This window comes from Oncorhynchus clarkii, chromosome 13 (genome assembly GCF_045791955.1).
Source record: "Oncorhynchus clarkii lewisi isolate Uvic-CL-2024 chromosome 13, UVic_Ocla_1.0, whole genome shotgun sequence".
Classification (NCBI taxonomy): domain Eukaryota; kingdom Metazoa; phylum Chordata; class Actinopteri; order Salmoniformes; family Salmonidae; genus Oncorhynchus; species Oncorhynchus clarkii.
Genome location: NC_092159.1, coordinates 37,527,667 through 37,554,038, shown reverse-complemented (window position 1 = coordinate 37,554,038; position 26,372 = coordinate 37,527,667). Strand labels below are relative to the sequence as shown.

General features: G+C 42.6%; 3 protein-coding genes and 1 pseudogene across 9 annotated transcripts in view; all 4 read left to right on the top strand.

The window, feature by feature from the left end:
• Window positions 1–17: 17 nt before the first annotated feature.
• LOC139364629 (uncharacterized) lies at window positions 18–6,890 on the top strand. Its single transcript, XM_071101530.1, has 8 exons — window positions 18–1,245; window positions 1,472–1,662; window positions 1,792–1,991; window positions 2,120–2,219; window positions 2,314–2,676; window positions 3,272–3,428; window positions 3,760–3,887; window positions 4,099–6,890. Exons 1-8 carry the CDS (start codon window positions 693–695, stop codon window positions 4,468–4,470), a joined length of 2,064 nt encoding a protein of 687 aa, XP_070957631.1. The 5' UTR covers window positions 18–692; the 3' UTR covers window positions 4,471–6,890.
• Window positions 6,891–8,068: 1,178 nt separating this feature from the next.
• Window positions 8,069–18,896, top strand: LOC139364625 (all-trans-retinol 13,14-reductase-like). The gene is made up of 11 exons (XM_071101526.1): window positions 8,069–8,609; window positions 9,434–9,616; window positions 10,226–10,467; window positions 11,088–11,289; window positions 11,480–11,677; window positions 11,765–11,884; window positions 12,590–12,728; window positions 15,884–15,993; window positions 16,666–16,835; window positions 17,053–17,212; window positions 17,342–18,896. The coding sequence occupies exons 1-11, from the start codon at window positions 8,450–8,452 to the stop codon at window positions 17,485–17,487; spliced, it is 1,830 nt and encodes a 609-aa protein (XP_070957627.1). The 5' UTR covers window positions 8,069–8,449; the 3' UTR covers window positions 17,488–18,896.
• On the top strand, window positions 18,591–20,892 carry LOC139364626 (cyclin-dependent kinase 4-like; annotated as a pseudogene).
• A 2,579-nt stretch (window positions 20,893–23,471) lies between these two features.
• LOC139364623 (supervillin-like) overlaps window positions 23,472–26,372 on the top strand; it is a 29,274-nt gene continuing 26,373 nt past the window's right edge. For 4 of the 7 annotated variants that reach the window (XM_071101522.1, XM_071101515.1, XM_071101514.1 and 1 more), the window contains exon 1: window positions 23,473–23,556. The gene's annotated coding sequence lies outside the window, so the exon portion shown is untranslated. Of the gene's footprint in view, window positions 23,557–26,372 lie in introns of all 7 variants that reach the window. The other 3 variants (XM_071101521.1, XM_071101516.1, XM_071101523.1) reach the window with 1 other exon arrangement.

Genomic DNA, 26,372 nt, shown 5'->3' with positions numbered 1-26,372 from the left:
GACGCTTGCTGCCTCTTGCCGATGACGTTTTATTTAGGGGACGATAGCTAGCTAGAATCGATAGCTAGCTAGCTAGAACGCTTCAAAAATTTATATATTAATGTTTTACTTTGGTTTAAAGTCCCAATCCCGCGTAGACGTCAAGTATTGTTTCGATAATTTGCAGTGAAATGTTGGTGACGTTAACTAGTTGAATGAATCTGTTAATTTACAGCGATAGCTTGTAGGAAATGATTAGCTAGCTAGAGAGCCTGTTTTGTTGCTAGCTATAATAATGGGGACAACAAAGGGAAAAGGGGATACCTAGTCAGTTGCACAACTGAATGTATTCACCAGTCTAACGCATAATATGGTAGTAATGTTACTAGCTTAGCTAGCTATGTTGACATTGGTTTTTGGGTTGCCAAGATATTTGTAGTTTTAGGGTGGAGAGCTAATATGATTGTTCTTAGTAAAATTCATATTACTCAGTGTGCATCTCTAGTTGACGCTCCAAGTGAGAGAGGCTTAGAGATGTGGTCATATCAATTATCAGAGAGGAAGAACTTAAGCAATAACTTATACTAGATAATCTTTGGCAATACCCAGGTTTGGTGGCTTTTGAATAGACTAGCTACATATCATCTCATAGAGCCCGAAACTTGAAGTTGGTGTCTAAAGTCACAGAGACAGCCAGGTAGAGCTGTGCCAAGATGGATGTCCAGTTGTCCATCAGCTTCCTGAGGGACAGACTGGGCGGGGCCATTGAGGAGGCAGTGCGTACAGCAGTGGAGTCTGTGCTGTGTGAGACTGTGCGTCTGTTAACCGGGCTCCAAGGGGACCAGCAGCAGGGACTCTCCTCATTGACCCAGAGGGACCAGGACACCCTGGGACTGAAGCAGAGGTTAGAGGCCCCCAGTGGGGGTGACTGGAGGGTGCAGGCTGGGTCTTCAGAGGCATTCTGTAACACAGGACTGAGGGGGGGTGTTGGGCGTGGCAACATTAAGAATCCAATGGGTCAGACCACTTGCTCAACCTCCCAAGCATCACAAAGGACCACCGTGGAGCCCCATCCCCAGGAGGTGGTGGAGGACTGTGCTGGACTGCCTGACCCATTTGACCTTGTGTCGGCTGGGCCAGTGATGGTGGACTTTGAGGAGGGTCAGGGCATGGGGATCCCAGAGGAGTGGGAGCTGATGAACAGAGTGTACAAGACGGAGCACAATGAAGACATGGCCCTTATTGACGGGGGCGGTGCCACTCACTGTAAGTCCTGACTCAATGTAGTGAAAGAATGCCTTAGTGAGAGAGCCTCTATTGATATCGTGACTTGCAGTGTACTGAATGTAGCCTCGCAAGCTGCCTGATATCGCGAGCTTACATGAATGGTATATCCGTACAGCGAACCATTCATGTCAGTTTGCGAGATCAGGCGGCTTGCTAGGCTACCTCTCATGCTCTTCCTCATTGTCTCCTCTCTGCTAATGTTCAGTTGCAGATGACCACAGGCTGCATGAAGGAGACCTGAGGACTGTGGCTGTGTCCCTGGAGGGAGAGATGGCTGCCAAGCCCCAGGATGCATTGCACCCCTGCTTCAGCCCAACCAACATCAAAACAGAGCGGCCTGATATGGAGAGATGCTGCATGGCTGAGGAGGCCCTTGCTCTGCCTCATCCTGCCAATGTGAGTAAAGCACATCTACTCAGTCCTCGATCGCCGACCTCACAATCTCATAAAACATATTAGGCGCTAAATGGTAATTGACATAATGTGATCCTCAGTCCTTAACTTATCTAAAACTGTCATTCTCAGAGTGGTGTGGAGGCCGGTGAGTTTGGGCAGGAGCAGGTGGAGGCTGGTCCACAGGACTTTGTAGGTCGCCTGCGCCTGTGGCTGGAGCAGCTGTGTCCTGAGGTGGTGCGGGAGTACGAGAGGGAGGGCTGTCTGTGTGAGCTGTCCCGCAGAAAGCTCATAAAGTTCTCCGTGTCCTTCATCGTGGAGGAGTTTGGATTGTGAGGAGCTGATTGTATGTGTGTTTGGGATGAGAAGGGAAGGGACTGAGAAATCTGAGATTTTTCTCTTCTATTTAGACTCAATGTTTTGTAACTGTTTCTGACGTTTAATCTCCTGTCCTCTGCAGCTACCCTACCTCTGCTCAGAAGACCATGCTGGCAGAGCACATAGTGGAACTCTTCCCAGGACTCAGACTCTGTGCACCCTCTGCTGGCATCAATGGCATCGTGAGCTAAATTGATTAGTAGTGTAGGATTCACATAATTCTCACTTACTGAACAGACAATTATGTCTTTTCATTTTCTCTCTCTCTCTGTGTAGGAACACTTGTACGACCCTTTGTCCCGTACAGGTTACATTGAGACGCGCCTGCGCAACTCTCGACGCACCCTTGAAGACCACAAGAAGAAGTATGTGCTGAAGAGGCGTCGGCCAGAGCCAGGTCTGTTGGACCCCGCTGGACCTCGATCGGGACCTGGGCTCCTGGAGAGCCAGTCCAGTGAGGAGACGCAGAGGTGGGTGGAGCTGATGAAGAAAACCAGGCCCCTGACCAGGAATCTGCCTGCCATCCACGGTGCTATGGACCTCACATTCAACGCACGCAGGAGGTGGATCAGCAACACACGGCCTAGTATGAGGGCTGTGTTGGCCGAGTACCCACGTTTTCTTGACGTACCCGCCACGGTGAGTCCAGTCGTCATGGAGAAAGCCACTGATGCTCACTAGACTAGAAAGGCCACAGATAGACTTGTAATTAGGTTCATTCCATGTCATTCTCGCAACATTATTTTAATGATATATTATTCAATCTCTGAGAAATTAAGCTAATTGATTTCGCCCAAAATGGCCCGTTTTTAATTTATAGGATTCATATATTTCTGAAATATTATAGTACCTAACATCCAATTTGAACCAAACTTTTTACTAACAATGAGGTAAGATACTGTATGAGGAATCAAAGACGTGGTCAAAAGCTGGCCACTTGAGTATTCCTTTGGATTCCTCATGTCTATTTATTGATTATGATATGAGTCCTATAAATTCAAATAGCCTATTTGGATGCAATCAATTAGCTTAATTTCTCAGACGATAAAATCTATATTTTTAAACTAGAATATTTGTGGAATTGATTGTTGTACCAGTTTCCGAACAACAAACGATTTCAGAACAATTTGAGTCGGTGGGCGTAAAAAATCCTCTTTCTTGTGCTTTTTGAAGTGGAACAACCCATTGGTGACTATGTTTATTATTGGGATCTGAAAGGTGTTTCTTTGTTCAGATTGACCTGGAGTTTGAGAGGATGTTCCCAGGTAAAGGCCACTCTTTCCTGGCCCAGTGGTCGTCTTTCGTGTTGCCCAGGGTGTACCAGATCGCAGAGTGCGAAAAACACCCAGACATCTCAGCACTTCTCCAACTGGCTGCCACACAGCAAGGAGGTCAGAGGTTAACTACACTGAACAAAAATATAAACGCAACATCTAAAGTGTTGGTCCCATGTTTCATGAAATATACAATCTCAGAAATTGTCCATATACACAAAATGTTTATTTCTCAGTAAAAACTTTGAAATTGTTGCATGTTGCGTTTATTTTTTTGTTCAGTATACATGGAATAGACACTTTACAGTCAACCTCCTAATAAACCATTGACAGACTGACTGAAAATTATCTGTATGATTTACTCAGGGGTCAGAGTACATTGCTGTGTTTTGTTTGAGTTGTTTTATGCCAAGTTTCACAGCTTTGTTCCCCTCTGATTCCTCTGCAGACTCCTACACCCTGACTATGCTGAAGGTCCTGATCTATGTACTACCACCAACAAACACCAGTAGAGCCTCCTTACCCTCCAGGAGCAGTGTCAGGCAGGCCATTCGGTATCTTGTGGACATTGTACCGGTGAGCAACATTTAATCTTTTTTTTTTTATACTTCCTGATCAGAGTAATAAACTCAGACATTTCCTCATTGCCATATAGAGTAACAGTTTGTGAACTAGCAGAGTTTTAGAAGGAAATTGTTGGCAACTTTAGAAGGGTAACAATGACTTTTCGAAGGAATGTAATTGAAGAACCCCCTTGAAAGACCTTTCCTCCTTTGTTCCTCTACAGATGGACACCGAGGTGTCCTCCTTATTCTATGACCCTACCTCCTTGGAGGGCCCAGAGTCTGCCTCCCACGCTCAGCCCTACATAGTGAGCGTGGGGCCCCTGGAGGCCCCTGGCCGGCAGCTTTGCATCGTGTTCCCCGTTGATAGGATGGCAATCCCCCTGCCCCAGGAGGGCCTGAGCAATGCACTGGACAAGCTTTTCAAGCTTCTGCGTGTGTTTGAACAGGGGTACCCAGATCAGCTAGCCTCCCTGTATAGCTTCCTTGAGCACCTCTATGGGCTGGAGATGACCCCACGAGATAACCATGACTCCCCCAGTGGCAAGGGATCAAAAGTGCTTGAACTTTTATCACGGCTCCACATGCCCTCCTGACAGAAGGCGTAGGTCTACACATGAATTTAACTCGCCCCACAGACTTACCTTTTTTCTTTGTATTTTTTTGGATTGCAATTTTATCATAGCCATCCTTTACAGAACACGTCCTTTACTATGTTCTGAATTTTCCCCAAAATAAAAAGTATGTCAGAATGAACTAAACAATGCTGATGGAACACTGGTGTGTTATACAGTACCAGTCAAAAGTTCAGACACCTACTTATTCCAGTTTTTTTTGTTATTTTTACTATTTCCTACATTGTAGAATAATAGTGAAGACAAACTATGAAATAAAATATGGAATCGTGTAGTAACCAAAAGTGTAAAACAAATCAAAATATGAGATTCTTCAAAGTAGCCACCCTTTGCCTTGACAGCTTTGCACACACTTGGCATTCTCTCAACCAGCTTCATGAGGTTGTCACCTGGAATGCATTTCAATTAACATGTGTGCCCTGTTAATTTAAGGAATGTATTTCCTTAATGCGTTTGAGCCAATCAATTGTGTTGTGACAAGGTAGGGGTGGTATACAGAAGGTAGCCCTATTTTGTAAAAGACCAAGTTCATATTATGGCAAGAATTGCTCAAATAAGCAAAGAGAAACGACAGTCCATCATTACTTTGAAACATGAAGGTCAGTCAATCTGGAAAGTTTCAAAAACTGAAAGCTTCTTCAAGTGCAGTCGCAAAAACCAAGTTCTATGATGAAACTGGCTCTCATGAGGACCGCCACAGGAAAGGAAGACCGAGAGTTACACTACCGTTCAAAAGTTTGAGGGTCACTTAGAAATGTCCTTGTTTTTGAAAGAAAAACACTTTTTTTGGTCCATTTTTAAAATAACATAAAATTGATCAGAAATACAGTGTAGACATGGTTAATGTTGTAAATGACTTTTGTAGCTGGAAACGGCTGATTTGTAATGGAATATCTACATAGGCATACAGAGGCCCATTATCAGCAACCATCACTCCTGTGTTCCAATGGCACGTTGTGTTAGCTAATCCAAGTTTATCATTTTAAAAGACTAATTGGTCATTAGAAAACCCTTTTGCAATTATGTTAGCACAGCTGAAAACTGTTCTGATTAAAGAAGCAATAAAACTGGCCTCCTTTAGACTAGTTGCGTGTCTGGAGCATCAGCACTTGCGGGTTCGATTACAGGCTTAAAATGGCCAGAAACAAAGAACTTTCTTCTGAAACTCGTCAGTCTATTCTTGTTCTGAGAAATGAAGGCTATTCCATGCGAGAAATTGCCAAGAAACTGAAGATCTCGTACAATGCTGTGTACTACTCCCTTCACAGCACAAACTGGCTCTAATTAGAATAGAAGGAGTGGGAGGCCCCGGTGCACAACTGAGCAGGAGGACAAGTACATTAGTGTGAAGTGCCTGTTTCTCAAACTAAACAAGTCCTCAACTGGCAGCTTCATTAAATAGTACGCGAAAAACACCAGTCAACGTCAACAGTGAAGAGGCGACTCCAGGATGCTTGCCTTCTAGGCAGAGTTGCAAAGAAAAAGCCATATCTCAGACTGGCCGATAATAAGAAAAGATGGGCAAAAAAACACATACTGGACAGGAAGATTGGAAAAAAGTGTTATGGACAGACAAATCTAAGTTTGAGGTGTTCAGATCACAAAGAAGAACGTGAGATGCAGAAAAGATGCTGGAGGAGTGCTTGACGCCATCTGTCAAGCATGGTGGAGGCAATGTGATTGTCTGGGGTGCTTTGGTGGTTGTGAAGTGGGAGATTTCTAAAGGGTAAAAGGGATCTTGAAGAAGAAAGGCTATCACTCCATTTTGCAACACCATGCCATACCCTGTGGACGGCACTTAATTGGAGCAAATGTCTTCCTATGACAGGACAATGACCCAAAACACAGCTCCAAACTATGCAAGAACTATTTAGGGAAGAAGCAGTCAGCTGGTATTCTGTCTATAATGGAGTGTTCAGCACAGTCACCGGAGCTCAACCCTATTGAGCTGTTGAGGGAGCAGCTTGACCGTATGGTACGTAAGAAGTGCCCATCAATCCAACTTGTGGGAGGTGCTTCAGGGAGCATGGGGTGAAATCTCTTCAGATTACCTCAACAAATTGACAACTAGAATGCCAAAGGTCTGCAAGACTGTAATTGCTGCAAATGGAGGATTCTTTGAAGGAAAATAGTAAAAAGAAAGTCAAACCCTTGAGTGAGTAGGTGTGTCTTAACTTTTGACTGGTACTGTATATTCACTGCATTTCTCATTGACAATGCAAATACTTGCATAAAACTAACATCTTGTATGAATTTTCTGTGTGGGGAAACGATACCGTATTTTGTACTTTGGGATACCTTTTCAGTTTTTGCACAATTTCTTTAGTATTTAACTTGCTCATGATACTGTTGTTTTTTTAAATAAAAAAATGTGAATGTTTTCACTGTCCACTATTTTAATGTGAAATATGGGTGAGGCATGTAATGGCATAATTTTCTGTCCTGTCAACACATTTATGTAATGCATGACCAAGTGATAGGTTCTTTAGAGTCTATGTTCAATCGGTGGCAGCAGTCAGATAAAATGGCCCGGTTTGAACTTGCCTATGGGTCATCACACGGCTGTACACGGCTGTGACTATAATCGAAGAGAATTGTCTTTGAAGATAATGCGGTCAGCATTTGATTGTAAGGAATTCTAGGTCGGGTGAACAAAAGGACTTGAGTTCCTGTATGTTGTTGTGATTACACCATGAGTAGTTAATCATGAAGCATACACCCCAGCCCTCCTCCTTCCCAGAGGGATGTTTGTTTCTGTTGGCGCGATGCGTGAAGAAACCGGGTGGCTCTACCGACTCTGACAACATATCCTGAGTGAGCCATGTTTCTGTGAAATGTCTCTCTGGAAGGCAACTCGTGCCCTAATTTCGTCCACCTTGTTATCTAGAGATTGTACATTGGCGCATAATATGCTCGGAAGCGGTGGATGGTGTGCTCGCCTTCTGAGTCTGACCAGTAGGCCGCTCCATCTGCCTCTTCTGTGGCGACCGCGTTGTTTTGGGTCAGCCTCAGGGTTAAGATTCCATGTCCAGGGTGGAGGTCCGAACAAAGGATCTGCTTCGGGAAAGACGTATTCCTGGTCGTAATGATGCTACATTGACATCGCTTTTATATCCAATAGTTCTTCCCGGCTGTATGTAAAAACACTTCAGATTATCTGGGCTAACAATGTAAGATAAAATACATAAAACAAATAACCTGCATAGTTTTCTAAGGACCTGAAGCGAGGCGACCATCTCTGTCGGCGCCATCTTGTTGCATCCCTGAAAGTGAACATCCGGCTTCTTCAATTGTGGGATCATTTGATACCAGCCACCGGGTGTAATAAAGCCCTTTTGTGGGGGAAAACAAATTATGTTTGGCTGGGCCTGGCTCCCAAGTGGGTGGACCACTGCCCAGTCATGGGAAATCAATAGATTAGGGCCCAATTCAATTATTTCAATTGACTAATTTCCCTATATGAACTGTAGCCCAGTAAAATATTTGAAATGGTTGCGTTTATATTTTTGTTAAGTATATTTTTTGCTTATAAGGGAACCCTTTTCCTAACCTCAACCGAATCACCATAGCCTGCTACGTGAATGATCCTAACCTGCTGCGAAAAGTCCAATCCAACGTTATTCGACTAAAACTGAGTTTTACGTGCAGCCGGCTCATACGCCTACCCGGGCCAGTTTAATAGAATCCTCTCGTTATAAAATCTGGGAGAATGAGCAGAGTTTTTTTATCAACTATGGGCGTTGTTCTTTTTACGCTATTTAATAATCCCGATGTTCTTTGGCTGAAAACGACGGAGATACGACAAATACCATTAAACAACTGTGCTATCTGTCATGCGTGGGAGGGTTCCAAGTGGCCTGGAACCATTGCAGACCTTGTTCGCAAGCGGAAGTGTGTATCCACTTAAATTGAGAAGGTGCGCTGATTTAAAATTCGTAAAATGTGGATCATTGTAGCAATCATTTGTGCTGCTCTAGCTGCATTCGTATACAACTATGTGTTCCGTACGTCCGGACCAAATCCTTTTGATATCGACACTCGTGAGCCGCTTAAACCACTGGTCACCCAAAAGAAGGAGAAAAACAAAGTTCTGAAGCAGGGTGAGTCTCGTAGACAAGTTTTGACGATCACCGATGTATGCACGAAATATAGTTTCCTAGGAATATGTGCGCAAACACACCCTTGTCCAGTTTGTGTGTGTTTTGTTTCGAAAGCTATATCTTGTTGCATAATTCAATTGCTGTGTCGTTCACATGTATCTCAAGAGCATTTATTTGGAGTTGAAAGCAGGTCATGTAACTATTTCGTTTGTTAGAACCGCTGACAACGATTTCCTATGTCTACACTGTCAACTACAGTACTGCGTCACAAGCTGAACGTTGCTGCTGCTGAACATTGCTGCTGTACTGCACTAGTGACTAAACTCATTGAAACGCAATCCACCCGCACTATATCACGTTTATAGCTGCTACACACACTTGTTTCAGTTCCACTAGCTACGTTTTCATCCAATTTGTTACAATTTTCATGCGAATATTCAAAAATCTGCATAAAACCACGACATGTGTTTCCATCAAACGGACTTTTTGCGGAGAAAAGAAAAATGCTGTGCGTTATTACGTAGTGCGCACAGTTCATTTTACCGACACAAAGATCCCACCATGTCGAACGAACAAATTCTGTTTTCATTTAGGCCTACATAATTGTACTGCATTTGAATGTTTCCATGAAAATGCGGTCATGACTTTTTTTTTCTCCATGGGTCAGGTAATTCATCCCCATGAAATGGTTTAGATGGAAACGTGGTTATAGGCTGTCTTAGCACAGTCCAGGGGATAATATTGCTGGAACACATCGTTATTTGTTTCATGTACGAATATTGTATGTTTTTTTTTTTATTATTTTTTTTACTCTTCCCAACCAGGTTTCTTGGCCAGTAAAGTACCCGAGAAACTAGATGCCATTGTCATTGGCAGTGGAATTGGTGGTCTTGGGCTGGCGGTGCTGCTGGCTAAGGTTGGAAAGCGGGTCCTGGTTCTGGAGCAGCATGATCGGGCCGGAGGCTGCTGCCACACCTTTACAGAGAAAGGCTTTGAGTTTGACGTGGGTGAGAAGGCTCTTATCAGTTGACCTTTCCTTACCTAGAAGGCAGCTATCAGTTTACCTTTCCTTACTCAAAGTGGTAGGTACCTTCCTCTACTGAGAGACGGTAGTGGCTAGGAACCTGGTCTATTTCTATTGTTGACCTAAATCAAGGATGGGCAACTTTGATGCTGGTGGGGTTCTACATGGTGGCTTGCGGTTTTGCATATACCCACATCAGATAACCACACATGCAGACAGAGCCGGCCCTAGCCTTTTGGGGGCCCTAAGTGAAATTTTGCAAAACATTTTAGAGCCTGCCCTCCTATTGACACTAAAAAAATAACATTTTGCCATGGGATGTAGAGAAATTGTACGTAATGTATTCTACTGTTGCAACTCTCAACAGTAAGTTGAGACACCAACTTTTAGTTCCTAAAAAAACTGACAGCATGTCCTGGGCTAGCCCTAGCCTGGTTTTGTAAAAAAAGTCACTTTTTTTTTAAGTGTAACACTGTAAATGCAAACTATTAATCAATAATACTGTGTCTTATAAGCCCATGTGATTTGAGCTAGACATCCTAGATACAAAACATTCAAATAATACAGTCAATCAATCATGCCTCCACCTCAGGTATCCACTACATTGGGGACCTGTTGGAGCATAAGCCCTTCCGCTGTATGCTTGACCAGCTGACCAATGGTCAGCTGCAGTGGGAGCCGCTGGACAACCCATTTGACCAGGTGGTGCTGGGCCCTCCTGAGAACAGGCGCACATACCCCATCTACAGCGGCAGGAACCGTTTCCCTGACGAGCTGAAGAAGTTCTTCCCTGGGGAGGAGGCGGCCATCGATGAGTACATGAGGCTGGTCAAGGTATGGTGCTGTTACGTGATGTCATCAATAACCTCATGTGTTTTTTTTTCTTTCTTTGCAACTCTGCCTAGAAGGCCAGCATCCTGGAGTCTCCTCTTCACTGTTGATGTTGAGACTGGTGTTTTGCGGGTACAATTTAGACTGACAAGTTTCAGAAGAAAGTTATTTGTTTCTGGCCATTTTGAGCCTGTAATCGAACTCACAAATGCCTATGCTCCAAATACTCAACTAGTCTAAAGAAGGCCAGTTTTATTGCTTCTTTAATTAGGAAAACAGTTTTCAGCTGTGCTAGCATAATTGCAAAAGGGTTTTCTAATGCTCAATTAGTCTTTTAAAATGATAAACTTGGATTAGCTAACACAACGTGCCATTGGAACACAGGAGTGATGGTTGCTGATAATGGGCCTCTGTACGTCTATGTAGATATTCCATAAAGTATCAGCCGTTTCCAGCTACAATAGTCATTTACAACATTAACAATGTCTACACTGTATTTCTGATCAATTTGATGCTATTTTAATGGACCAAAAAAAAAATGCTTTTCTTTCAAAAACAAGGACATTTCTAAGTGACCCTCAAACTTTTGAACGGTACTGTATATGTCTGAATTCCATCAACAGAAAGCAGGACGCAGCGTTTGGTTCCTGTGTCTGCTGAAGCTCGTTCCTGTCCCCCTGGCCAAGTTCCTGGTGTACACAGGCCTCGCCAATCGTCTGTCGTTCTTCTTCCGCATGGCGTCTCGCAGCGTGACCGAGGTGGTCAACGAACTGACTGAGAACAATGACCTCAGGGCCGTCTTCAGCTACATCTTTGGCACTTACGGTAGGCTGCTGTAGTTCCTGATAGTGGAGAGCATAACCACAGCCATCTCCAATGAAAGACTGCGTCCCTATGTAGTACACTCATTTGTGCCATTTGGGGGACACGCTTTCCACATGGACCAAATTAATTGCATCTCTTTTTGTTGTGTGTTTGGTTTTATAAGACTCAATTTTGTTGTGTGTAACTGCAGGTAACATGCCCAAGGATGGCAGCTTCTCCATGCACAGCCTGCTGGTCTGCCACTACCTGACTGGCGCCTGGTACCCAATAGGAGGAGCCAGTGAGATTGCCTACCACATGATCCCTATCATTGAGAAAGCCGGGGGGGCCGTGCTCGTCCGCGCCCCAGTCAACCGCATCCTATTCAACGACAACAAGGAGGCTATTGGTGAATAGGACTGGTTGATTGGTTGAAAGGTGAATTGGTTGATCACACAGATGGTCAGATTTGACCATCTGGTTCCCATGGTTTCAGGTGTGAGCGTGATGAAGGGTCAGGAGGAGATCCATGTGCATGCTCCAATAGTCATCTCCAACGCCGGCATCTTCAACACCTACCAGAAGCTGCTGCCCAAGGAACTCCAGGCCATGCCAGGTGGGTGAGGGTATTATGGTGTGGGTGTATGTTCAAGATGTCTGCGTTAAAAAAACAACATAATTGTTATTTGACACTTGTATCGATGCCGTTGTCTAGATGTTTTTTCCTAATCATAATGTTTCTATGACCTTGTGATGCCTAATCATTAACGCTGTAACAGTTCACCAATGGGCATTGTTCCCCGGTTCAAATGTTTAAGATATGAGTGCATCGAGACCCCAAACCAATCCAAATGTAGCATGCATCGGTCAGAAAATCGATTAAAATGTTACGAATTGCTAAAACACAATTGGGGGGTAAAATTACAATCTTTTGTGACACTTGCTTCCTCTCATTCAGTGTCGGAACTACGTATGGAATTATGTTGACAGTCATTGCTCTACAAGTAGTTTTGCATGCCTAACAACCCCTGGCAGTAGCCTAGTTAAACTGCACGCTGACCAATGAGGGGTAGGTTTATTCCTGATCATACACCATAGACCTATTCATCCCTTAACCACAGCAGCAGAATTTAATTTGAAGTGAATGTGTTTATGCAACTGTTAGTGCATTACATCGATATGTTCCTCTAATCAAACTGAATCGTTTCAAACTTAGCGTATCGGAGCCCATGTATCTAGAAACCTATAGAATCCTCTTGAAAGGGAAAGATGCACATCCTTACTAATCATGAAAGTTGTATGATTTTGTGATGCCCTGCAGCCATCCAGAAGCAGCTTGGTATGATGAAAAACGGGGCAGGAGGTCTGAGCATCTTCCTGGGCCTGACTGGAACCAAGGAGGACCTGGGCCTCAAAGCAGACAACTATTGGATCTTCACAGAGCACAACCTGGATGAACTGTAGGTCCTTCCTCTCTCTTTGTTTAACCCTAGATGTTTGGCGTGTCCCCATTGGCCCCACTGTCTAATGAATTGTATATTTCTTTTAATTCACACCTTATTTGTCCTTATTAACGTACAGTTGAAGTCGGAAGTTTACATACACTCCACACATTTCTTGTTAACAAACTATAGTTTTGGCAAGTTGGTTAGGACATCTACTTTGCATGACACAAGTAGTTTTTCCAACAATTGTTTACAGACCATTTCACTTATTATTCACTGTATCACAATTCCAGTGGGTCAGAAGTTACCATACACTAAGTTGACTGTGGGACTGGAAAATTCCAGAAAATGATGTCATTGCTTCTGATAGGCTAATGGATGTCCTTTGAGTCAATTGGAGGTGTACCTGTGGATGTATTTCAAGGCCTACCTTCAAACACAGTGGCTCTTTGCTTGACATTATGGGAAAATCAAAAGAAATCAACCAAGACCTCAGAAGAAAAATTGTAGACCTCCACAAGTCTGGATCATCCTTGGGAGAATTTTCAAAAAGCCTGAAGGTACCACGTTCTCCTGTACAAACAATGGTACACAAGTATAAACATCATGTGACCACACAGCCGTCATACCTCTCAGGAAGGAGACACGTTCTGTCTCCTAGAGATGAATGTACTTTGGTGCGAAAATTTCAAATCAATCCCAGAACAACAGCAAAGGACCTTGTGAAGATGCTGGAGGAAACAAATGGGTTCAAAAGTATCTATATCCACAGTAAAACGAGTCCTATATCGACATAACCTGAAAGGTCGCTCAGCAAGGAAGAAGCCCCTGCTCCAAAACCGCCATTAAAAAAGCCAGACTACGGTTTGCAACTGCACATATGGAAAAAGATTGTACTTTTTGGAGAAATGTCCCCTGGTCTGATTAAACAAAAATGGAACTGTTTGGCTGTAATGACCATTGTGTTTGGGGGGAAAATGGGGAGGCTTGCAAGCCGAAGAGCACCATCCCAACCATGAAGCACGGGGGTGGCAGCATCATGTTGTGGGGGTGCTTTGCTGCATGAGGGACTGGTGCACTTCACAAAATAGATGGCATCATGAGGATAGAGAATTATGTGCAAATATTGAAGCAACATCTCAAGACATCAGTCAAGAAGTTAAAGCTTGTTCACAAATGGGTCTTCCAAATGGACAATGACCCCAAGCATAATTACAAAGTTGTGGGAAAATGGCTTAAGGACAACAAAGTCAAGTTATTGGAGTGGCCATCACAAAGCCCTGCCCTCCAATCCTTTAGAAAATATGTGGGTAGAACTGAAAAAGCGTGTGCGAGCAAGGAGGCCTACAAACCTGACTCTGTTACACCAGCTCTGTCAAGAGGAATGGGACGAAATTCACGCAAGATCGTGGAAGGCTACCCAAAACATTTGACCCAAGTTAAACAATTTAAAGGCAATGCTACCAAATACTAATTGACTGTGTAAACCTCGACTTGAACTGTATACCTGATGTGTTGCAAATACTGACATTGTGTAAGGTCTTGTGGTGTGGACTTTGAGAGAGAAGTGAGTTACTGCGACATTACATAACCTATGGTACATGATAGTGCGTCTAGTCATGTATTCTGTATTTCACTCCCCTTCTCTGTGTGCATCAAAGATTGTGCTGTTTACAGTAATCTGTTTGGTAACAACTAAAATGCAGTGTCGTCAAAACAGACAGTATCAGTACACACTCGCCACTCATCACTGCACTTATTTCACAACATGTTTGGAACCTCAATAGATATTCGCACTGTTTAACAAGCATGGCCTACAGTGCATTTGGAAAGTATTCAGACCCTTTCACATTTTGTTACGTTACAGCCTTATTCTAAAACATATTAAATTGCATTCTTCCCTCATAAATCTACACACAGTACCCCATAATGACAAAGCAAAAAACAGTTTTTTTTATTTATTTTTTGTGCAAATTTATCTAAAAAAAAAAAAAAAACAATACCTTATTTACGTAACTATTCAGACCCTTTTCTATGAGACTCAAAATTGAGCTCGGTTGCATCCTGTTTCCGTTGATCATCCTTAAGTTGTTTCTACAACTTGATTAGAGTCCACCTGTGGTAAATTCAATTGATTGGACATTATTTGGAAAGGCACACGCCTGTCTATATAAGGTGCCATAGTTGACACTGCATGTCAGAGCGAAAACCAAGCCATGATGTCGAAGGAATTGTCTGTAGAGCTCCGAGACGACAGGATTGTGTCGGCACAGATCTGGGGAAGGGTACCAAAAAATGTCTGCAGTATTGAAGGTCCCCAAGAACACGGAGACCTCCATTCTTACATGAAAGAACTCTTTGGCCTGAATGTGAAGCTTCACGTCTGGAGCAAACCAGGCACCGCTCATCACCTGGCCAATACCATCCCTACGGTGAAGTGTGGTGGCAGCATCATGCTGTGGGGACTGGAAGACTAGTCAGGATAGGGGAAATATGAATGGAGCTAAGTACAGAGATCCTTGATGAAAACCTGCTCAGGACCTCACACTGGGGCGAAGGTTCTCCTTCCAGGACAACGACCCTAAGCGCACAGCCAAGACAATGCAGAAGTGGCTTCGGGACAAGTCCCTGAATATCCTTGAGTGGCCCAGCCAGAGCCCGGACTTGAACCCAATCTAACCCAACCTGAAAATAGCTGTGCAGTGAAGCTCCACATCCAACCTGACAGAGCTTGAGAGGATCTGCAGAGAAGAATGGGAGAAACACCCCAAATACAGGTGTGCCAAGCTTGTAGCGTCATACCCAAGAAGACTCAAGGCTGTAATAGCTGCCAAAGGTGCTTCCACAAAGTACTGAGTAAAGGGTCTAAATACTTACGTAAATGTGATATTTCAGTTTTTTTAATATATATGTACATTTGCCAACCTGAAGGAAAAAAAAGATAACATTTTGCTTTGTCATTATGGGGTATTGTGTGTTGATTAGGGAGGGGGGACAATTGAATCCTTTTTAGAGTACTGCTGTAACGTAACAACGTGAAGGGGTCTGAATACTTTCCAAATGCACTGTATATGTGTCTGTGCCAGAATCCGAGAAGGGTGAAGTGTTCTTTACGGTAGTGTTAAAGAGCCTACAGTATGTTTACTACTCCCATTATCTGGATGTTATAGGGTTGTCACCTATCTGAAGGGAAACCGGGAGGAGTCAGCGAGAAGTGTGCCCCTCCTCTTTGTGGCCTCTCCATCAGCCAAAGATCCCACCTGGGAGGAACGATCACCAGGTACAGAAACAAGACTAGTGCTGGCACTGATTTTTCACCATACTAAAGGATTTAATTATTTCGATCCTTGGAAATGCATCATCCACTGACTTGACTTATTTAAACCCTTGGCTCGTATAAGGAGCACAATCCATTGGCTCATGTCCTACATATTACTCGGTTCGAGGCAAGTTGTACCGGTTGAGGCTGCTCTCGCCATATTGGCCTGGGCATCTCTCCTCCAGGTGTTTCTGGGTCAATCCTTTCTTTTCCTGAGGGTTGCAGTGTTGGGTGTTAGGCCTCGTTCTAGTTTTATTCCTGATGTGAGACTGTTTTGTGATGTTTTAGTTATTTTTATTGTATTTACTTCATGGTAACACAGACAAGACAACAGTTAGAAAACTACAGAATTCTGTAGTATGTTGTCCTATCAGGTACCAGATGGTGGCAAATGCCCTTTCAAAGTCTGTTAATTTGATTTGTTCCATTCTATTGACTGTCCAATGTTGATTGCATTAGTGTTGCAACGTGTTCCTGGAAACAACCTGCTTGGTCTCTTGATCTACACCATACCAAAACATCTTGTAACTTAAGACTTATTGGAAATGCACACAACTAACGGTATCCGATGCCATCAGAATGAAGGCTGAACAGGCGTGTTTCAACCCCTTTTCGTTTCCCTGTTCTTCACAGGCAAGTCCACCCTGAGTCTGGTGAGCTTTGCTAACTATGAGTGGTTTGAGGAGTGGAAGGATGACAAGGTGACCAACAGAGGGACTGATTACAATGAGCTGAAGCAGATCTTCTGTGACTCGATTCTGGAGGTGGTGATGAGCGTCTTCCCCAAGATTACCAGGGACAAGGTAGAGCATTTGGCCCGTTCGTACTAAACTCTGGTAGACAGCCTTGTCTGGGAAACTTAACATCTCTATGGTGGATGCGCTAGTAAGCTGTAACCTAGACAAGTTTCCTTTTTTCATTTTGACAAATGCTGTAACCTGATACCTCGATGGAAAGTAGTATGCATTGTGAACAGGGCATCGACATCTCCCATTTCTCTCTCTCTGTGTCCATCTTTAGGTTGAGTTCATCGAGGCTGGAACACCCATAACAAACACGCACTACATTGGAGCCCCTAAAGGGGAGATCTATGGAGCAGACCATGGCACAGCTCGTTTCAGCGCTGAGTGCAGTGCCACCGTGAGACCCCAGACACCCCTGAAGAACCTCTACCTCACAGGTCAGTATCTTATACGGCTGATGGGGTCCATGGATATATCAGAGAGAAGCTATAAGTTTGACTTCAGTATTACTAAAGGTCTATATCGGCTCTGGTTTCTACTGCGTGCTGATGTTTGTGTTTGTGTAGGTCAGGACGTGTTTGTGTGTGGCTTTGCTGGTGCGCTGGCTGGGGCTCTCACCTGTGGTTCTGTCATCCTCAACCGTAACCTGCACTTGGATACCATTGCTCTGGCCAAGAAGACCAAACGTGTCGACACTAAGAAGTTGGAGTAACACAAGACTGACTATCTCCCTCAACCCGTTGTGGCTTCGGGTGAAGTTTCCCTTAGGTACAGATCTAGGATAAACTTCCCCTCCCCCAATCCACATTAATGGGGAAACTGACCCAAGATCACCATCTAGGGGCAACTTCACCCAGCTCACTGAAAGCTTTAATAACACAAGTCCAGGGGACAGGCTTCGATCTCTGGTCCTACAGTCAACGCGGTGAAAATATCCCTCAAGACGGTTACTGTGTGTTTGAGGGTGTGACTATTCTAATCAATGAGTGAAGAGAACTCTGCTCTCTCTCACTGTTGAGGGAAAACACATTTGAAAGTCTATGAATCTTTCTGTGGATGCTATCTGCATCAGATCTGTGAAATTAAGTTTACAACCAATCGACCTTTGAAAATGATAGCCCAGGGATAGATAGCTTTTTTTCCATTGTGTTTTCATAAATCAAGTGTGCAGATGGATGTGATTTAATACTAAATATTTTCACTCTTAATATATTGAGAACAAGTGTTGGGTGGAGTAGATTAAGTTACCAATACTTTTGATACCAGTACCAATAACCACTGCAAACATGTTAATAATTTATCAGTACTCAATATACTGTGGATGGATAACAGTGGCTTCTGTCTGAGTTTTCAGACGGTCTTCCAACCAGCTATGCTAAATTCACCTATGCAATAATGTAGGGTGAAAAAAAGCCATGACGCAACGAAATTGTGAACCAGGTTTAAAAGCTCTATGCTGTAACTCTAACCACTGTAAATGTCTATTGCCTCCATTCGAACACAGATGTAAAGTCTGGATTGTTTTGAATGAACATGCCTTGAGTTATTAAACATGGAATACCTTCATGTGGCTCATTGTAAAAATGAATTATTCCACTCTGTAAATGTGATAATGAAGGATTCATCAGAGATAGAATAGATTTGTTTCCTAACCTTTTAATCATTTATCATCCCTTTAGAATTCTATTGATACTGGTATCATGGCTGGCCTGGAATATTGCTTGATTTATTATAAATCACAAAATGCATTTACCATTCTTTCATCAATATCCCATGGATAAACGTGTGTATCTATAGAACATGTCCATAATGTGCATCTGATTAGTTGAGAATAAGGGGCCGTAACAGAATGTTGTCCCATAATTTATGAGCGTCTTGAAAATGTATATATCTCTGCAGTTTGGTGTGAGAAGGTAAGTTAATCACAATTCATTAAATATTAGCTAAGTATAGCTAACCACACATTGCACAAAGCAGCTTTGAGATGCCATTTCGGTTAGCTAGCAAGTGGTTGCTAGGTGGGGCTGGAGGAAGATTGCTGGCTACTTAGTTAGCTTGCCAGCGGCAATGCATAAAATCGGTGTCTTGTGTAAAGCTTACTAAACTCTTTAATTACGTTCACTCTTGCATAAGTACTTCATTTAGCTAGCTAGCTAAATAAGTATCGTAAACGTCTTGACCCCCCACACACAAACACACATGAACAGTGGCTACCAGTAAAAGGCGTATGCAAGTGGAAGCAGTTCACATCACTGTCCAGTTTATTACTTGACCGCTTGTTTACAGGCATTTACGCACGGTCTATTCCATCCTAGTTGCATCCAAATTCGAAATCGGCCGGTCATGGAGGTCAATGGGTGCGATGAACATCAGAATGAGGAAATACTTGCATAGAGGTGAAGGCGCTTATGGCAAAGTGTACAGGACCAGAGAGGTCTGCAATCAACAGCGACTTGTAGCGGTGAAGAAGTTAAACATACCCGGAGACACGGAGAGTGGGATTCCTGCTTTCATTATCCGGGAGGTGGCGCTCTTGCGTAAGATCGGGTATTTCAACCATCCCGACATTGTAAAGTAAGTTCATGTTTCTGTTATTAAATTATATCGGAACATTTTTGCATAGCCTTGGAATAACACATTAAAATCACTGTGATGGTGTTTTATAATTGTATACCATGGTGTCATGCCATTTCATTAGCAGAAATGGTTCACAATGATTGACCTTAATTGCTGATCTTACTGAAAGGTTGTTGGACGTATCTGCTGGTCTGAAGAACAGGAGTTTGGACCTGACACTGGTGTTTGGGTACAGAGACCAGGACCTGTCTACCTTCCTCACCATGGTCCCCAGCACTGGAGTCTTGACACAATTAAGGTGTGAATTAGCCCCCTTTACATACCTGCATCTGAAAAAAACCTCAACGACTCCAAAGCACTCCATTAAGAATTAGTATAACATTTTACGGTACTCTTTTTAAAAAACTTTTCATGCCAGATGTCCTCATATCTTGTCAGAATAAGCCACAGTCAGAGAAAGTGGTTGAGCATTGCTGTCATGCTGCTTCCTGTCTGTACAGGATGTGGTGGTGCAGCTGCTGCAGGGGCTGGACTTCCTGCACACCAACATGCTGGTGCACTGCGATCTGAAGTCGGAGAATGTACTGGTAAGTAGCCGTGGAGAGGTGAAGATTGCTGGCATTTGGCTGGCGTGCATCTACACCTATCACATCGCCCTTACACCCTGTGTAAGTCTACAGAGTAGAACATCCTCCTTTCAATGCACAATCTGTTCAATTGTCAGTGCCATTGCCCCCCAGCCTAACTAAGGTAAAGGAACTATGCATAAAAGTAAAAAGTATCTTTCTATGTCCTATCCAATGTCTTAATCCTCTCTCCTCTCTCTCTCTTCAGCACCCCTGAGGTGCTGCTCCACTCTGGTTATATGTCCTCCGTGGACATGTGGAGCGCCGGCTGCATTTTTACCAAACTATTCCTTTTGATACCATTGTTCTGTGGAGACGCTGACGCTCAGCAGCTCCAGAAAATCTTTGAGTGATTTTTTTTTCTTCTACCGTGCCCAACTTTTGATCGGTCGTTTATGATAAAAGCATTTGAATAATGTATGAGTTGTGTTTTACCAGTGCCTTGTGTTGGGGGTGTGTCTGTGCTCTTTCCCATGTCCCACAGGGTGATTGGCTTGCCCAGCGAGGAGGACTGGCCCAGGGAGAGCCCCATCTCCTACACCTGTAGTTGGTGCCCCAGAGACCCCTGCACCCAGCTCTTATCAAACCTGGGCCAGGAGGAGAACAACCTGCTCCTTGTATGTACAATATACACATTTTGAATCCTGTTTCTGTTACAAGGCATTTTCCCAAGTTAATGAATCATTGAAATTCTATTGTTCTTTTAAAGCACAATGTCTAGAGTTCAGCCCGGCCAATCGCATCTCAGAGCTTCCAGAGCACTCTCCCACCCTTTACTGGTGTGCGCCTGAGTACTCACAACCTGGCACGATGTGGAGAGAAGAAGGGAGAGCTGGGACAGAGGTTCATTCCTAGCCTATACAACACTGAGGCTTCCCGTGCCACAAGATGTGATGTACCTATATCAAAATGTAGAATTTTGGAATGGAAATAAAAAGTAAGTGAAAATATTTAAAAGGTAAATCTGCAGGTTAAGCAATAAAGTGGGCACCCTGCCACTGTTTTGGTAAAAAATAATTGAGGGGTGGAAAAATTTAATCTCAAATTCATAGACAAATTCATAGACGGAGCTAAAGATGCAAAGACTGACCATGCATGATATCAAAATTATAGATTTAACCATGTTTTAAAGCTATATAGTGTTTGTTTACAATTACCTTATTTACAAACAATGGAGTAAAACAGGCTTATTAGTTGGGCTCCGATGGGGTACGACAGTTGAACTAAGCTAATTAGGTATTTCTAAGTTATATTCTTCAACAATCAATGGGTATATATCATCAATTTAAAAGTCAAAACATTTATGTAGCATTGCCCCTTTAAAGGTAATTTGTTCAACATGAATTTCCAAATCTTGATTGGTTTTATCTGAAATGCATTTCTGAAGACTAGTTTCGTGTTTTGAAAAAACACATTTATATCAAGCGATGTAGAAACTGCGGTTCTTATGGCATGAAAACCCAAAGTGGAAGGAAAAGGAAAGTTGACAGTGATTTAAATTACAACAAATATATTGCTTTACTACAACAAATTTCATAACAAAGTTTATAGCTAGAATCCTTAGTTGCTACATCCATTTTAAATTTTTTTTTTTACTTATAAAATAATAATATATAACCATTCATTTTTGAAGAATATAACTCATGAGCTTAGTTCAGCTGTAGTACCCCATCAGAAACCAAAATATAAGCTTGTTTAACTCCAATGTTTGTGAACGATGTAAATGTAAACACCGTATAACCTCAAGACATGGGTAAACTATAATTTTTACATCAGAGATGGTCAGTCTTTGCATCCACCTTTTGAATTTGAGAGTGGTTACATTTTCCCCATGCCCATCCTTCAACTCTTAACCAAAACAGAAGCATGGGTGCCCACTTAGTTATTGTTTCAAATTTTTTTTTAAATGCGTTGTTGATTGATTAGTTTTCCACTCTGTATTTGACACCAGACGGTCAGAATGCAGAAACGAGCTGCTAGAACAAAATCTTAATCATTCAGAATGTGTGCGCTTTCATTTATTACTGAGGGAGATTGCTGCTGTTGCAAGTGCTATTATTAGTCTCAAGTTGCTGCAAGGGAATGACACTACTGTATGAGCATATAAGTGAATGCATTATTTTATTTTTATTGTTCCAAATGCACATTTGGTTCTTTATGGCCCTTTTTTTTTATTTCATATATATATTCTCTGTTTAGATACTTGGAAAGGTCATACCTGTACATAGGTTTTCTTTTTAAGTTTTGAGATGCCATTTTAATGTTAGGTTGCATTTTTTTCAGGGAGAACATTCTGCGATCTTGTTTTAATTGAGCAAATGTAAATTCATTTCATTGTGAGTACTTTAGACAATGTTACTGTTTTCATTTCATTCATTCCATTGAGCAGCACCTGTTAACTGTTATTGGATCTGGTTTGATATTCGACCCTCATCTTACGTCATGTTTCCAAATGTCTGTTGTACTATTTTGTATAAGAGACCAGGCTATAGGTTTATCCCACCTCCACGATGGCCACACAGGGTCAAGTGCAATCATGTTTATAAGGTCAGATATATTCTTACTGTTCAAGACCTGAAGTGGCCCAAGCTAGAGTATGAATCAAACTTCAGACTTCCTCTGGCGTACTGTGACTTGGTGTTATTTTAGAAGTTATTTGGTCTCTTCAGATGTGGGACTGCCAGTGTTGCCTAATTTGTGCAAAGGCCTCTGTCCTAGCTCTCTGTTCTGATCCCCCTTTCAATGTATTCTGGTCCTTCTACCCAGTTAACTTAAAGGCAGAGTCAGCGATATCACGTAGATGTACAAAGTAAACAGCGTAGTGGGTTAATTTACGCAAGAACTAAGAGCATTGGAGCGCAATGCTAAACTTCTCCACTGTTTTGGTCCCGTGGCTACCACGTTGTAAGAGTGTGGTGCGAACCTGTGTGCAAGCGCAGATACTATTTGAGAAGTTTTGCATCATGCTTATCTCGCATCCTACTCATTGCAGTGTTTGCGTTGCTGTTTGTGCAAAGTCTTTTCGGTGACTACCTTTAAGTGAAATGGCAAAGTGCCTGTTTGGGCACTCGAGGCAGTGTTCTATACTGAGAGGTGGTAGGGTACTTCTCCAATTTGTTTGCCTTACGGTATTTAGTGAATTTTATTCCTGGGTCCTATTTGGATAAATACAAGTGTCTTTAGGGTTCAAGTTATCTTTATTCAAGCGTATCTTGATCCATGAAATGGCCAGACTTGACATTGTAGATGTATGTAGCATATGTTGTAGCAAAGAAATAAAACAAATCCAATCATAGCTTAAGAAATAGAGATGACATTGCTGCTAACTTTATCTGCGCTATTGACAATGTGCTGACATTTGACTGGTTCTGTCAATTGCTGTCTATAGCCCGCTCAGCGTTGGCCCCTGCATGTGGCATGCAGCAGCGCCTGGGCGAAGGGAGGGGGTTATATTTGTAACAGGGACAGGCTACGCTCGCCGTAAATGGGCTTCCACGCTCTCTGTTGCAGCAGCGCACAAATGCCCAGTCCCTGCTGTTGTTAGTGACAATAGCCGGTCCCATACGATTCGAGTACATGTAAGTACCCTAGCAAAATTCCTTTATGTAGCCTTCTAAAACAAAACATGTTGAAAGCCAATTTACAATGGGCATTGTTTAGCTTTTCGCTCATTGTAAATGACACCGTGAGTTTTAGTGCGCTTTCGGCACAACTTAGATTGATTCGACTCAAATAAACTGACACTGTTAAGGACATGGTTAATTTAATGAATTTGAATTTAAAGTCCAATTTGATCTATTAATCGTATAGCTAGCTACACAGTTAGTTAGAAAAGCCTCTCCAGTGCACACGAGTGGCAAGGAAAATGGACCCTCGAATTGTGTCCATTACGCGTCAGTTACTGACAAGGAATTGTGTCCCGAATGCAAGGTCTTCCCCCAGTTTTTTAAAATTAATTGACATGTGGTATCAAATAGTGATTATACTCTGTTAATAGATTTGTAATATCAAACTGCAGAGCGACTTGGTTGGCCTCATGTCTTTATCTTACCAAACATTTGACTTGAGACTTGTTTGAATAGGAAAATTGCTCTCATTCGTGCCATGGCTCATGTCTTGTTTTGTCATCATTTTTATTTTTTAATCCGAGTTCTTTCATACTATACTGTGAGATCTTATTTTTGGATAAATATTGGGCGGTGATGATGTTTGTTGCATTGCGCTTTCTTGAAGTGGTACTGAATGCATTGTGGCTGATGTCGAGGGTGGAAGTTAGAGTGGGCTGGCATATCAACTAGGACTGAACTATATGTACAGAAAGGGACAGTGATGTCATGTCATCATTCATACTCGCATGTAATCCATGTGATTTAGGCTAGATCTTTTGGATGCCGTCCGGCATTGGTGAAGCAAAATATTCCCAATTGTTCACACGTGGACATCATACAGTAAACAGCTGTTAATGTGTCACATCATTCCAGGGGCGGAGGTGTGGGTTACAGTATGAGGGGTGGAGGAGGAGAGCTACAGCTGCTCTAGAGGCATTATCTTCCATAGTGTACACAAGTCCTAGAAGCTGCAGTTGTTATCATTTCTAAACTCAATTAGAGTGTATTTGTATAGGCAAAACTCTGCCATGGCCCCAGTGATAGCAGCATTCTGAGCTATTTAAACCCAGAGCATTTTATTTTAAATAGAAGGCTCTGGTTAAATATATCTCTAATTCACCTGCATCACATGTCCATTGTGTCCAGTGATTATCCAGAACATGGGTACAGAGAGGTAACACCCCTTAAGCCTTCCGCATGCTTCGGTTCACCGCTCGCATTCTCCCTCAATAGACCTTCGCTTAAAAAGCGAGAAAAAAGTGGCAATAGTACTGGTTGTCCATTTTGAGATGCCGAAGACAGCGTACACTTCCTCAAAATAGTCCGAATTAATCTAAGATAACTCAAGAAATCTGTCATTCATTTTGACATTTTCTGCCGAGAAGACCAGAACGAAAATAAAAAGGTGGCATAATACATGCACAAACTGTTCAGAACTGTTTCAGATGGAAAGCATGCGGACGCTTTAGAATGGGAAGAGTGGATGGGAAGCCAACACATTTTGGTACCGTTCTAGTCGTGTGTAATTCCTCTCTGTCTCTTTAATCTGGATTTCACAGTCTGCTCCTGTCCTGAATTTGGTGACATCATCTGATTTAACATATAATTTTACTTCAATGGGGGAAGATGTGAGATCAGAGACCCCATGGATGGGAAAAATCCATTGCATTTGTACTGGAAGTTCTAACGTTTAGTATGGACATCATCTATAAATAATCCGTTTATGATTCTAGATTACTGTGTGGGCATTTTGAGTTCTGTTAAACAAAAAAAAAACATATATGCTAATTGGGTAAGGGGCAGTGGCGATTTTAGCATGTAAATCTTGGTGGGGCAAAAAAAAAAGAAGTGGTATTTATGCCAGCAAAGCCACTAAACAATACATTAATTGCACTACAATGGTGACAAACGGTGCCCACAAACTGTCAGGGCCTATATAAATCTGTCCCAACAGCAGAGTCTCAACAGCAGTCCCAACACCTTACCACTGCTACAATTGGCTTTCAGCTGAGCCTTGTCTGGCAGTGAAACAGTTCATTCAGCCTCATTTACTGCCTTTAAAAAAAATATGGCATAAACAAATGTGGTTTCTACTGACAATTGAGATGTACAAACTATGTTATAAGGGGACGACAAACCGATAAGAGGCACTCCGTAATTTAGAATAAGACAATAATGAGCGAGCTAGAACGAACGTAGTCAATATGTTCAACACTTTTGAAATATACAGTGACAGAATTCAGAACATGGGCCGTTCTTACAGTGTACTCTGTGTACACTAAGTCAGAACCATAGGATAAATAAAGGGGGCATATAAGCAGGCAATGAAGGCTCTTACAATATTCAACGATTACATTTCTCAAACACAGGTTATAGGCTACATGTGCACCACCAAGTCAGAACAGTAGGTGAAATGAAGAGGTGAAAATAGACCAAATTTGTAGGGTGAGGCACATGGGCTACTAACTGCTTACTACACAACATACACTTAGTATTACTTTCTTAGCTACAGTATGCATATCTCCCTGGCATATTACATATTTTTTTATGCAGCAGCATACGAGACATTTTTGGACTCACCTTGTTGTGGTGTGCTCACTTGAACAGGAAGGTGATGCGGCGGTACATCGTGGGCAAATTTTGTCATCAGTCTGCCATTCTCTGGATTTATGGTGCTTTCAAGACAACTGGAACATGAGAAGAAATAAAAGGTTGAATCATGATGATGTCAGTGATCTTCAGGTTATAGCTCTAGAAAGAGGTCCGAGTTCAGGATTTTTACATTT